The sequence below is a fragment of the Rhinoderma darwinii genome, chromosome 4, assembly GCF_050947455.1.
Source record: "Rhinoderma darwinii isolate aRhiDar2 chromosome 4, aRhiDar2.hap1, whole genome shotgun sequence".
Lineage (NCBI taxonomy): Eukaryota > Metazoa > Chordata > Amphibia > Anura > Rhinodermatidae > Rhinoderma > Rhinoderma darwinii.
In genome coordinates, this window is record NC_134690.1 from 114,728,207 (window position 1) to 114,742,287 (window position 14,081).

Here is a 14,081-nt window from a genome sequence, read left to right on the forward strand (position 1 = left end):
TGCGCGATCCAAGGAACATCCCCCTTCTTATTTTCCCCTTGAATGCCTTGGTCAATGCCCCACTCTAGACAATTGTGCACACGGTCAACATAATGTGATGCGGCCGGCACTAAAGACAGAACATGGGGGTGTTTTGCAGTGCCTTGTCTTCAGCGTCGGCACTCATTAGTGCAGTGCCGGCCGCATGACATCATCCTGATCGCGTGCGCACAGTTGTCAGGAGCGAGGTAATGGCTGTACACAGCTGCAGCCCTGCTCTAAGTACATTCATGTATATCAATACTAAGTCGTTTGGCTGCGCAGCGAAGTGTTGAAATACATGAATTAAAGGGATGGTCCGAGATAAAAGGAGTGTGTGTTAATGCTTGTCATTTATAAATGTAAATACATTTGTAATATACTTACATTTTCTAAAGTGCCCCGTTTCCAGATCCTGCCATGGGGTACTTGACAGGTGACGTCACACTCTGCACTGGCTCTGGCCACTGTGTTGATCTTCAATTATTTTCTGGGTTTACAATACGTCACTTGTGACGTGCCGTGTATGGGCTGTTCTGTTGTAACGCGCATGCACGGTCCCTGCCGTTCTCTCGAGAACAGCAGGGACCGTGCATGCGCGTTACGGTCTTTACAGCAGAACAGCCCATACACTGTATGTCACAAGTGACGTGTCATATACCCGGAAAAGGATTGGAGATCAACACAGCGGCCAGAGCAAGTGCAGAGAGTGACGTCACCCGTCAAGTACCCCACGGCAAGATCTGGAAACGGGGCCACTTTGGAAAATGTAAGTTTATTACAAATGTATTTACATTTATAGATTACAAGCATTAACACAAAGAATTTTAATCTCGGACAAACCCTTTAACCGTTCGAGGGTGCATGGCATAAAAAAAAATTGTATCTATATTTCGATGCATCGTGCAACCCTACTCTGTAATGTGTGATAAAAATAGCTTTTTATATGCCACATGCTTCAGCATCCACGCTCTGAGTTTTCGTGGTCTACCACTTTGTGGCAGAGCTGTTACTCTTAGACACTTCCACTTTACAACACTAGCACTTACAATTATAACTGGTGCAGATCTGGCAGATCAGACATTTCACTAAGTGACTTGTGGTACAGGTGGCATCTTAGGACAGTGGCCAGTTTTAAGTCATGGAGCTCTTCAGTACGACCCATACTACTTTCAATGTTTCTCTCTGGCGATTGAATGACTGTGTGCTTGATTTTATGCAGTGGGCGTGGCTGAAACACCTGAACTTAATCATTAGGAGGGGTTTCCACATAGCGTATGATCCTATAATTTTCATCAGTGTGGCTTTTACGTAAGGACTTGATACCTGAATGGGCATGCAGAGAATATGGAGCAAAAAATTATTAAGTAAAAAATAACACATCCATTTGGAGTGGAGAGCATTTCAGGACCATGATAAAGATGTGTTTTATTATAGGAGCACTATGGAAACGGCTTCTTGATCGGAATGGTTATAGACACTGATGAGTGTCTGGCACAATGATCTGTTCAACTGTGTCAATCCTATTAATGTGCTGGCACTATTATTTGGCATGCATACAGTGTCGATTAGCTGCAAGGTGGCACTACTGTGTGGGTATTATGTGGCCACAATAAAAGAGGACAGTCTGATGTGAGCATTACAGCTTTGAGCACTCAGGATGGGAACACTAGATTGTCTAGAGGCTGTAACTATGATTGTTTTTGGAGACGTGACAAGAAGACATCCAATAACGTTGCTATGGCATATGCTTGTATAATTTCATGATTGCGGCTCCTGTATGGTAGCTAGCCTATTGTACCTCCAAAAAGGGATATAGATTATACATACAGGTCAACCTAAATTATGTATGTGTGTAAGACACTTGTATAATTGCCGTCTATGGTCCTTTTCTTGTTATATGTAAGGTGGGATTCACACAGATTTATTTTTTTTGCCCCAAACCGCTGTAGCCAGATGTTGCTTTTTAAGTCGAAAGTAAAAAATGATAACTCCTAAATACACAGTATTTTTGTTCATGCCCTTTTTGTAGTGCTTGGGTCAGTGTTTTTTTTCTTTTTATACAAAATGCTCTGGGTCTGGCATTTTTCCATAGGAGTTAAAAAAAAATGTCATTAAAAAATGCATGAAACGCAAGTGTGTGGAGCCCTAAGGGCATGTCCAGACGTGGTGGAATTTTTTCCGCTGCAAATTTGCGGCAATTACGCAACAAATTTGCAGCAACATTTGCATATTTGACAGGTAATTCAGACGTTGCGGCTATCACAGTGGACTTGCCGCAGATTTCAGCCTTAGCATTGCAAATTCAACAACAATTCCGCCAAGTCTGAACATGCCCTAAGACTTCTAACCTTCTTACTAATGCACCAACAATTCCCATCTTATATAAAGACCTCTTATCCTTTAGAGACGGACAACAAAATACAACACATTTACCAGAAAAAAAAATTAAACAGTATCTAGTTTATTACATATAGAAAGATTTTCCAGAATTTACAAACAACCACATTGCTCATTCCAGGGAGTTCTCATTTATAGAGTTCAGCCAAGTTTTAATTTTTTATTCCCCTTTTCTCTTTTTTTTATTTTTTGTTTTACATTATTATATACAATGGAAGACTCTTGATTTCATATTTTAATTTTCTTGTACCTGTGCAATGAAAAGGTCTGTTTTTTTTTTTAAATCTTTTAAACCTGTGTAGGGTCGACAGTTCTGATAAACATTTTAAAAGAACTGGAGCCCTAACTGGCACAGAAGGAGTTAAAGCACATCACTGCCGGGAATGCAGAACTGATGCATTCTTACGTACGCTTATATTACAAAGGGTCACTAAATAGAACCCCAAAAAACAGTCCTAGTAATCTAGGACCTGCTTTTGCTTCATAAAAAGGAGGATAGTACCCTATGTATTTCATTAGCCATATTTTAGCAATTATCCAGTCTGTTTACAACAGAATACCTCAAATTCCCACATAAAAAATGGGCTCTAACAGAAGAAAGAACATGTATAAATCAAAACCTATGTTAAATATTTAATTCTCGTCAATCATTAACAGTTTTTTTTCGTACTTCATAATTTACACCAATGATCTGTAATACAGTTTTTCTTTCTTGAAATTTTCAGCAGCAAAAGTAAATTGAATGAATTGAGAACAATGTGCGAGGATGCAAGTCCATGCGCACCATGAGCCGGTGCTGGGAGGATCGGATCACTGAGGTGGTCTCCAAGGATGTAGAAGGAGCAGATTGCTTCTGTCCAGACGTCACAGTGCTTTTTGCTTGGCACAACAGAGAAGGTGCGGTACAGTCAGCTGACTCCTGAGGTTTGCGTGTGTAGTAAACAAAGTGAAGTGGATGCAGCGTACCATCTATTGAGGAGGATGTGAGGTCCTGGTTGTGATGTGTGGAGGCTACTGAGAGTCCATAATCCCTTGAGATTGAACGGGTATCTTGCTGAGGTTGTAGAGGTTGTTATTCTGGAGTGGGGGAAAAAAAAATATATATACAAATATTAATATATTAATTTAACATCATGTGTGAAGATATAAACTGTAAACTAGAATCAAGTCACTATAGTCTTAATAAAAGAGAACATTACTAAATCAAACAGGCACCAAAGACATTTGTTTTAGAGAGCAGTTTTAATCATTCTGTCCCTCTATTAAAGGGGGCTGTCTATCGAATAAACTTCATTCACTTGGGGTCCGTCAATATCGAAGATCAATTTAGGGCAGTGGTCCCAAGAGGCTTCAGAGCCACATGTAGCTTGCCACAGGAACCCTGAGTTATAACCATATGCTCTTACTACAATATGGCATCCACATTAACAATATGACAGACATATCCTATCGCCAAAAAAGTGACAATCTGGGTGGTGGAATACCAACGTGTTATTTACCTGCAAATTGAAATTCAATGACTGTTTCTCTACATTTAATATGTTAAAATTTTTTACTTAAATGGGGCTCCTGGCCATCACTCAAAATTGGGACTCTCAAGGTATAGAATGTTGGGGCAGCAGTGGATGCACCATGTATCTCTGTGGGGGGGGGGGGGGGTGACAAAATAATACTAAAAACAAACAAGGGCCCCCCTCTATAAGTTGATGAGGAAATAATTCTCGGAGTAACTCATATATGGATCACCAATGGAAAACAAGATCCGTCAACATCAATCTAACGTGTAGAAGCTGTGAGATGAGGCTTTTACAGTTTTATGGAAGTTGAAAGTTCGTATCATTGTGGTATAAAAATAAAAAAATCAGAGAATATAAAAAGCAACGTATGTTTCCTTAAACATAACATCCAATGCAGTCGTCACTGCTTATTACAGACTTATCAAGCGTTCAGCAACAATAGAGACGGGGAGTGCTAAACTCCGTGCTTAGATCAGTGTCTGGACTCACCATTGTTTCTCATCAACAGTCAGTATTTCCTTAACAACCTATAAAACAACGCTCAACACAAATGGCTTAGTGAGGGGATCTGGGGCTACAGTGAGCTCAGCGAAGGATCATTTAATGTCACTGACATCACTGCTGGCAGCTTAGGAACAGGGGAAACCTGTGTTTAATCTATCTCCTACTAACCGCCAGCAATAGCTGGAGTCCCCGATAATGCAGCTTTGTGGTTGGGCTGGACATTTTTGCTGGCTTACTCAAGCCTTCCTGGCAAGAGAAATATGTAACTGAAGGCTACAAAGGGTCGCATTTTTGCATTAGTCTTATGTTTCACATCTGCTTTAAGGTGCGTTTTAAAGGAGATTAAACTTTATTTCATCTGAATGCTAAAATATTGCAATTACCAAATAAGAAATGACTGTTTTGTGCACTATACGAATCATCATCATGCCATGGACCAGAAACGGCATATGCTGGGTACAAGTGACAAGTCTAGGACGTCTAATCCAGATTCAGATTATTTCATCAGTGCTAATTTCATAGGATGGTTGAGGCTGGAACGATGCTGGTTAACACTAAAAGCTACAGGCTCCTGACCCCCCGAGGTGGTCTCCGCAAGGCTGCTGAGAAACCTGCTGTACCAACGCAGGAATCTACTAAATCTTTTAAGCTTCTCACACGCTAAACAAGGTTGCCAATGTTTAGCTTGCAGTTTAAATGCTAAAAGAAATCTAATAGGTAAACGCGCTCGATAACCACTTCCTACTAAAGAACAACATTTATCTTACAAGCAGCCTAGTTGGTCAGTAGCCTTAGACATCAAATGATATATATATATATATATATATATATATATATATAAACCCCACACACACCACGCTGAGCTCATTCACAACTTTTGTAATGTGCAATATATAGGGAAAAAAATCGGAATACATTTGTTTTCTTTTAGCAGAGCTGGATCCCAGACGGCTTGAAACTCCTTTGTAATGCTATCGGTATGCATTTCTGGCAAAAAAGCAGAAGGAAAACTCGCCAAACCCTAATGATTTACCATATCATGTGGCGACATGCAAAAATAAAAACAAAATCTAAATGTTTTAAATAGTATAGGCAGACATTGTTCATTTAAGCATGGATGCCCTCTGCAAGCAAATCAAGAAATGACTTGATTCCCTCCATGTTGTGTTTTTTCCCCTCTGTTCAATACATTTATTTTTAATCTAATATATATATATATATATATAGCAGCTAATGTGGAATAGAGGGAACTGTCCCCCAATGCACCAACGGGAAGGTGGAAAGGAGTGCTACATGATGAAGTAGCGCGAGGACTCCAAGTCTTGCTTGCAGCACTTCTTACCTGAAACAAGACTATGGAACATAGAAGAGCACAGACATGAGCCCTATGGCTTCCAATTCATTAAGAGGCAGTGGTAGCATGCGCTTTTTTTTTTTTTTTTTGCATGAAGGCCATTGTCATCAGAAGAGATGCCTATAAAAGAAAACACTAGTACTCCTCCAGATGTTGACCTACATGGATCCAATGTGGAGTGTAAAACGAATGTGGACATCTGATATGATGCAATATTTAGGTAAGTAGCTTGCTTGTTTCTATGAGGAATGCATTTAGCAGACTGGCATGTTTAATGCAGATCCCGGTTATGCCCCATAATTCAGAGAAACTACGAATGAGGCCGAGAAAAGACGTCATGTCCGGCTTCATCTAGCCATCTTTGAAAGACTTGCGAAAGTGATCGTTAAAGTTCGGTTTCCATATGCGGAAGCCTTATCCTGGGCATTGCCTAATAACTTGGCCATTACCGCAGTGAAAGCTTGCAGAGCGGCAGACTTGTACCGTGCACAATTACGATTTTGGTTACAGTCTGCCAGACAATGCAAGCCTAGCAAAAGACTTACCAGAGGAGCAAACCACATGTGTCTAAAGGTTAAAAAAAACTTTATTTCTGGATACTGTACATTGCCTGACATCTAAATCCAGCTGGATAGCCGCTGCAGTGCTGGTTTTAAATTTACTTTCTAGCCGCCCGCATTTCCCTGCAACTGGACCCAGTACTTTCCGTGACCAGTTTGAGTAGGCCGCCAATTGGGCAGTCACCAATCCTCAATGTCTATGACAGAGATAGATATTGAGCGCTGGGGACTGCCCACTTGACAGTCTATTTGTACAGGTCACGGAAACTAACGGGATCGATTGCAGGGAAACGCAGGCAGGAAAAAAACCCGCGCAGTAACCAGTGCTGCAGCGGCTGATAAGCTATTCAGCTGGTCTTAGATGTCAGAGGACGTGACATGTCCTTCGAAGAAAAAAAAATCTCAGACCAGGTTTATTCACCTCTATCATATGTTTTGTATGTTTTCTATGATATGTTTTGATGGATCCCACGCAGTTCGCATATGCTTGCGATCAGTGGATGGAAACATTCTTGTTTACGGTCAGAGGTTGGAAATCCATTCCGATCATATGCTGCTCACACAACTGCAGGGCTGGTTAAAGGAGAGAACACGGAGGGCTTAAACAAATACTACAGGCAATCATCTCACACAGCGGTTCTATTTGATTTACTTTACATCAGGTCCTATACTAGGCGTAACACAATGCACCCATTGTGTCTAGCGTGTGACTTCAACAAGCCATGTCCATGGATGAGCTGGACAGGTTTTCATCCACTGACAGCAAGAAAACATTTTCATGAAGAGGAATAATGATTAGGCTTTATTTACATAAAACTAGAAGACTTCTTTAAGTGCATGCATGACAAAGAGGTTCTTAAAGAGTTAAACTAGGCGGCGTCTATCAAAATGAACAACCATTTGCCACATGGAAAGGCCTCACTGCAATGCGGACTGCCCAAAAGCAGCGTGTCCAATGTATTAAATAAGAGGAAGCAACCCACACAAGCGATCCAAGGAATCTGAAAGATGGAACAATATTATCGGGACGGAGGGGGATCAGTCTATGGTCACAGATAAACTAAAATACTCTACAACCCAATATGTTACTACAAAGCAAAGTGCAAACACAGACTCCTCAGATGAAAGCAGTCTTGCAGGTTTAAACTAGAAGCTGAAAGACTATATATAGAAGTGATGCCTCAGCGCCAAAGCTTTGTAACATGCAGCATCTTCAGCGCCAGCAAATGCCAGGATAAACCTCCAGAGGAATAATTGATGCAGGATAAACAACATAAAACAAGAACGATACACTATCCAAATTCAATGAAGCTTCAGTTCATTATCTACAGCACAGGGCGTTCTCACTAAATCACCCCGAAGGATCAATCATTTCCTGTCCTCTGGTGCAAATAGCAAAATCACAGCTGTCAGATAGTCGCATCCAACACATAAGAAAAGCGAAGTCTGGTCACATGCTACATATAGGTGTACAAGGGATCTATCGCACCAAGTATATGGACAATCCGTATGTAATCTAGAGATGATCAAATCCAAGGACCAGGTAACTAATGCACCGAAACAATTGCGGATAGATCCTTTTTAGGTTAATTTCTAAAAAAAATTAAAAAAAAGGATGCATAAAATTTCTTATTGTCTGGCTAATAAGAAAACAAAACAAAAAAAAACAGAACACAAACTGGTTCTTGGAATAATCTATTTGGCTCCTACAGTAATTTGACCACCCCCTCTGTGGCAGAAAAACGGACACACCCTGTACAAGAAAGCATTTTTTTAATAATTGACAAACGATTGGTGGTTAAATAAAAGTAGTTCTTAAGGGTCTCATGGACATTTCCATCAGGACGATCCTCACAGACGCGAGTAAACTCCTCCATGCCCAACTAGCGGCATCATGGTTACCTAGTCGTGTGCTAGTCAGCAATGCCTTCTGTAAAGATTTCTATAAAGAGTATTTACATTCACAGATCACGCTGCTTACAATGATTTTGACAGATATAAAAGTGCAGGACTTTTACTCCGTCCAAAAAAATAAACAGATGTCTAACGGATGGTTTATTTTTATCATGGATAGCAATGTAAAAACGGATATCAAACGGATTGCAATCAATTTAAAAAAAACGGACGCAATGTGATTTTTTTTAACGGATCTGTTTTTATTCCTATTCTGATTTATAAATGGATCATAGTAACGGATTATATAACGCAATTGTGAACTTAGCCTAAATGGGCCTTAAGAAATAGCGGTTTGAAAAGAACTTTATATATCCGTGCAAATACACCAAGCTTTAAATAAGCAACAACATTTTTCTTGAATTGCGCTAAGTTTTGCGAATGGTCATGCTACCATGATATCTCGCACCATCCAGTAAAAAAAAAAAAAAAGTATACGCTAAACATATACTTTTTTTTTTTTTTTTTAACATGGTAAGACAGATGAGACAGATGGCATCTGCGGGAGGTATCGGTTGTTTTTTTGCATGTTTGTTTACCATCTCACCCAACACACATCGGGATATATAGATCTCAAACAAACAAACAAAATAGCATATTTACTTGGGTGTGATTTTAATTGGTCAGAATAAAAAGATACCATACATAAAGTATTGTTCACAGATGACTGTTCTATACAATATACACAAAAGATTCAGAGTAATAAGCGATACATATAGCATAACACAAAAGCAACAAACATTCAAATGAACTTACAAAATTACAGGAACACGAAAGCAATCTAGGTGACATAATGACATCACCGCGTATGTCAACGTATGGATCAACAAATCCCAGACTCATTAATATGCCATATCCGTGTATACAACTCACCAAAGTTACCCACGTGAAGTGATCCCTGAATGCCATCTGGCATTGTAAGTCACATCTGAAAAGTATTTGTACCAAGCCCAAAATATGCAAAGGAAAAGTACATCATGAGAGACTCAAATTACTCCGTGGTCTCAAACGACTACAGCAAAACACTGCATTTATCATCAACAGCAAAACGTTCTCATGCCCCAAATATGTCAAGAAACTTTCCATACACAAGGAAAGGAGAAAGCCAAACAGCCACTTAAAGGGGCTTCAGCCATGTGCTATGAAAGCACCCTTAGTAGTAAAAAGAAACACTAGAATGTATAATCCAGACCAGCTCTGAAAAGCCACAAATCCAGCCCTACATCAAATGAGTAACAAGTGTCCCCGGGCAAGTGTGTATACCTGGTGCATGTGATCTTGCTGGAAAACCTAGGAAGAACTGGTTGGAGTTGGTTGGTAATCCATTCTCATTACTTAAGAAGCATAAACACTAGGAGAGCAACGTTTAGAAAATAAAATTATCTCGATAATGACTTTGGGTTAGGTGTGTTATGGCTAAAACCCTTGTATAATATGTTGCTTTAATAAAGGTTCAGTAGTTTTGTGATTAAACACACACATATAGTGATAGCTGGAAGGTAGTACAAAGCCCAAAACCCGATCTGCCAATAGCAGCATGCTAGAAGAGTTATCAGGTATTGGCCATTTTAGAGGTCCAGATAAACTGCAGGAATTTATGAATTCTGGAACGTGATCTTACTGGATCGCCACCAAGGACATGGCCGGCGTATGGCTGTGTGGTCGCATAGGGCACATAAGCAGTCCCTGATGATGGGGCACCACTGATGGCCTGGCACCTGAGGCTTGTGACCACCACAATTCTTGATATTAATTGTATTGCAGTATTTTTGAGGCATTGTATAGCATGGCCATTAAATTACTTTATGCATGGGGCTGCAATTTGATCACTATATGTTGCTACTTAGGCATTATGTGCATTGCTATTTAGTCACTGTGCTGTATTTTTGCAGTGGCCAATGTATGACACTGTTGTGTAGGCACCATTTGTTATGACACAGATCATTTAGGACTGGTATAGTCATTTAAACCAGATGATCGTTTACCATAGACGGGTGCCAACAGAAGGTACCCAAGAGCACCGTGCAACCTACAGCACTTCCAAAAAGATTTGTCCGGTTACCAAATCAGACCTGGTGTATTTACACCATACGATGAATGATAATGGATGATTATTGGGACAATACCAGAGAACATGATCAACATAATCTTGCTGTATAGAACGCCCCTAACATGTGCTGACAAACAGCTAAAGTGTGCTCCAAACGTGTACTTTCCAGAAACCAGGGACAAAAAAAAAAAAGAAGAGGTATATTCCCACAGTGCGGTCAATTGTGGTTAGATTCTGCAGTAATAAACTGCAATTTTACCGCACCGTGTCAATATACACAAATACTAAACTTCAATGGAAAGCAAACCAAAAATTTGGAGACCAATATATGATCCCCTGTGAAAGCTTCCCTTTAACCACCAGCATGCTCTGGTAGTATACAATGCAGCACAATTTAACAGATTTACATAGAGGACTAAAAGATCAAAAATCAGCCGAAAACTCGTGTTGCTTGCCACTAGAATTACGGTTATCAAAAGCGTGCAGTGGAGCTTACAATCTAGTCTTCCGATCATACAGATACAAGCCAATGCCTCCGGAAATCAGATAACTTATCAGTACAAGGGAGGAAATTGAAGCACAAACAGAAAGAAGAAGAATGGGGTGAGAACATACAAGCTCCTGTCTTATGAAAGCCATCCCTCGCCATGGGTCAATGATTGATCCACTTCTGAACATTTAGCGGTGCAATAAGCAATACACACTTTTTATCTAATAAAGTTTTTTAAAAAAGGGATAGTAAGACGTAAGAAGCCAAATGCATGGAATTATGTAACAGATGAAGAACCCGATAGGAATAGACGTCCGTGTATAATCACTAGATAGTCATTACTTCTATTGTACATCACAGGAGAGGGCCTTCCTATGTTTGACTTTGAATTGTGCTGAACTGCTCCTGGGATAAGTTCACATACAAAGTAAGGCAGGGGGCAGAGTGGGAGTGCGCCACCAATGCGAATTCTCATCTGACTATGTCAAAGCACTACTGCTGGAATGCTGCCAGCCGGGGGAACATGACGCACTCTCCAGCATCACAACGCATGTGGCCTCACAAGTGTGACAGATGCATTATTTTTAACCATCCTGGTGAGTGGTTTAACGGATGGGGGAAGGAAATATCCTATAACTGTTCATTAATTATGCTGTGAAAAAAAAGAAAAATGATGTGAAATGCAAACGGATCAGCAGTAGAACAAATCAATTACTTATTGTGCAACATGTGCAGGGGAAAAGTCTCCAGCCAGTGACTAGCGCGGGCAGCACTGAATCTTAGTTGACAGGAAAGAGCACATTTCCTACATACATCTTCCTAAAAGACGTAAACAAAAATAAATAAAAAATTATCTTGCACATCTTAAAAAAAAAAAAATATTCTACCAAAAAAATAAAAATCAAAGGCTTAGTACTGGGTAGTGTCCAGTCTATAATATCTCCAGACTACTGTCAAGACACACAAGACATATTCCAGGCCATAAGACTGCATGACTATTTCTATTCCATCTAGTTCTAGGCAAAGTGCTAATATATATATGTACACACACGCGCACACGCACACACACACACACACACACTTCTGGTACATACGATTTCTTGATTGCTTTTTTTAAGCACTAAAAAGGTGACCAAAAACGATTCTGATGTTTTAAAAAAACAAATTACGCCGTTCACCATGTAAGTTCAATAATGGTATATTGTAATAGATCAGACTTTTACAGACGCAGCGATACCAAACTATTTTATTTTTTACATTATGCTTGGGGGAAAAAAAAAATTATTTTTAACTTTGAATATTTTTTTACACTCCTGAAAATGTATCTAACTTTTTTTTTTCTTTTTACACATTTTATTAGTTCGCCTAGGGGACTTGAACCAGCGGCCACTTACTTACATGTGGAGTTACTGAAACAGCGTAATTCCCATAGTAGTGAATGGCAGTTATGGAAGCAGCGTAGCATGCGAACAAACAGAACCCGGAAGTCCAAGCTCATGTAGCGCTTTTGGTGACTTTGTCCCCGTTCTCCTTATCGCTGGGGGTCAGACCCCCAGCGATCACACGTGTATCCCCCTATCCTGTGGCTAGGGGATACATGCGTTTTAATGGCCAGGAACAGAGAGATTGCGGTTCCTGGCCATTAGAGCAGCGTCTCAGCTGTAAGATACAGCTGACACCTGCAGTGTATTGATCAGGCTCAGCACGTGAGCCCACTCCATACATCATCCCCCCCCCCCCTGCTCCATGATGTGCCGGCACTTCATGGGTTGGGAAGGGGCTAAGTAATGAAGTTGTCAGAGGGCCCAGCGCAGCCATATCCCCTGACGGCAGACTATAAAAAGCCAGGACTTTTTAGCAAGATTTATACTTGCTAAAAACTGCGTCTGGACAGACACACACACACACACACACACACACACACGTTGTCACCCTCTCCAAATCCAGTTAGTCCAAGCCTAACACTGCAGAGACTGAATAGAAAGACAGGACTTCACACTAGAAAAAAAACTAAAAGGAAATTGCATTTTACAGACAAGCAAATAACCAGACATTCGATACATTGGCAAATTGATTGTCCAGGATAGAGATTTGCTTTAATTGTACGATGAACTGGAAAACCCTAAAATTGGTTGTCCACTTTGGAAAACCACAATTTGTTTGAAGGGTCCCTTGGTTATAAGCGGTTCACAAAAATGCCTTCCTGCTGGGACTTCCAGCGATCAGCTGTTATCTTTGGGAAAACCAGACAGTAAGTGTTACATTTTCCTGCAGCGCCACCACTGTGGAATTTAAGCATTACACAGTGCCCATTCAAATCAAGAGAGAGACACCCTCTATAACTACTCTCTAGTCTAGCCAAGAGATAAGGATCCTGAAAAGGGGACCCCCCTCTATTTACTCCAGACTCCCTAATAGAGAATATGAAAGTGGGTTTTCTCAATTAGATGAATACTTTAAGCAGCAAATTGGCGAAACAGATGAAGCGGTTCAATGATCTATAAGATACTGTGAAATATAATGCAGAAGTAGGAAAAGCTCTTGGACAAGAAACATTTACAGACAAAACATGCTGCTCAAGTGCCACGAAGATTATGTAACGTAACCTGCCTGATCTAGAAAGAAGAGACGGTTTTACCACATAGGGAGCGGAGTTCTTTAATGAGGAACATGTATGCAGATCGTCATCCTTTTCCCCCATAATCACAACAGCTGCTACATGTTCTGAAACATTAAACACTAATTAACAGATGCCTCCTATTGTGCCTCGAACGCAGGCAGCACCATCCCAGTGCCATGAAGCTGTGGCATGTGATCGTTTTATAGCTAAAGCCATCATGAATGGGAGATCACAAGAACAGGCAGGCACATGCCCACAACTCTCTGCTGAGAGGTGCTGCAAGCTTCAAAGTGAACCTTCTCTTCAGAGCTGCCATCACACAGGGAGGGACGTGGAGATCTGCCAATGCTGCAACCCATTTTACCACACTGTCATGTTGGCCAATATTTACTTTTCTCATCTTTATCCAGAACAAAAAGGTGGAAGTAGACACAGACGCAAGTTACTGCAACGCTAGCTGTAATATAGCAGAAGTAAAACCACTGTAACGTGTCACCATTTAAAGCCTCAACGTAAAAGCTGCTGTGCACTATTTGTGTATACAATAGAGCGCAGGTAACCACACCGCAAAGCTCACGTAAAACAATGAACGCACACAAATAACCGAGGTTATTA

The 14,081-nt window shown here is 40.5% G+C and overlaps 1 protein-coding gene across 1 annotated transcript in view; it reads right to left on the minus strand.

Moving 5' to 3' along the window:
• Positions 1 to 2,461: 2,461 nt before the first annotated feature.
• The window catches only part of IRS1 (insulin receptor substrate 1), a 36,051-nt gene continuing 24,431 nt past the window's right edge, over positions 2,462 to 14,081 (minus strand). The window contains exon 2 of the mRNA XM_075861483.1: positions 2,462 to 3,495. Coding sequence (XP_075717598.1) covers positions 3,491 to 3,495 — 5 coding nt within the window. The 3' untranslated portion in view covers positions 2,462 to 3,490. The remainder of the gene's footprint in view (positions 3,496 to 14,081) is intronic.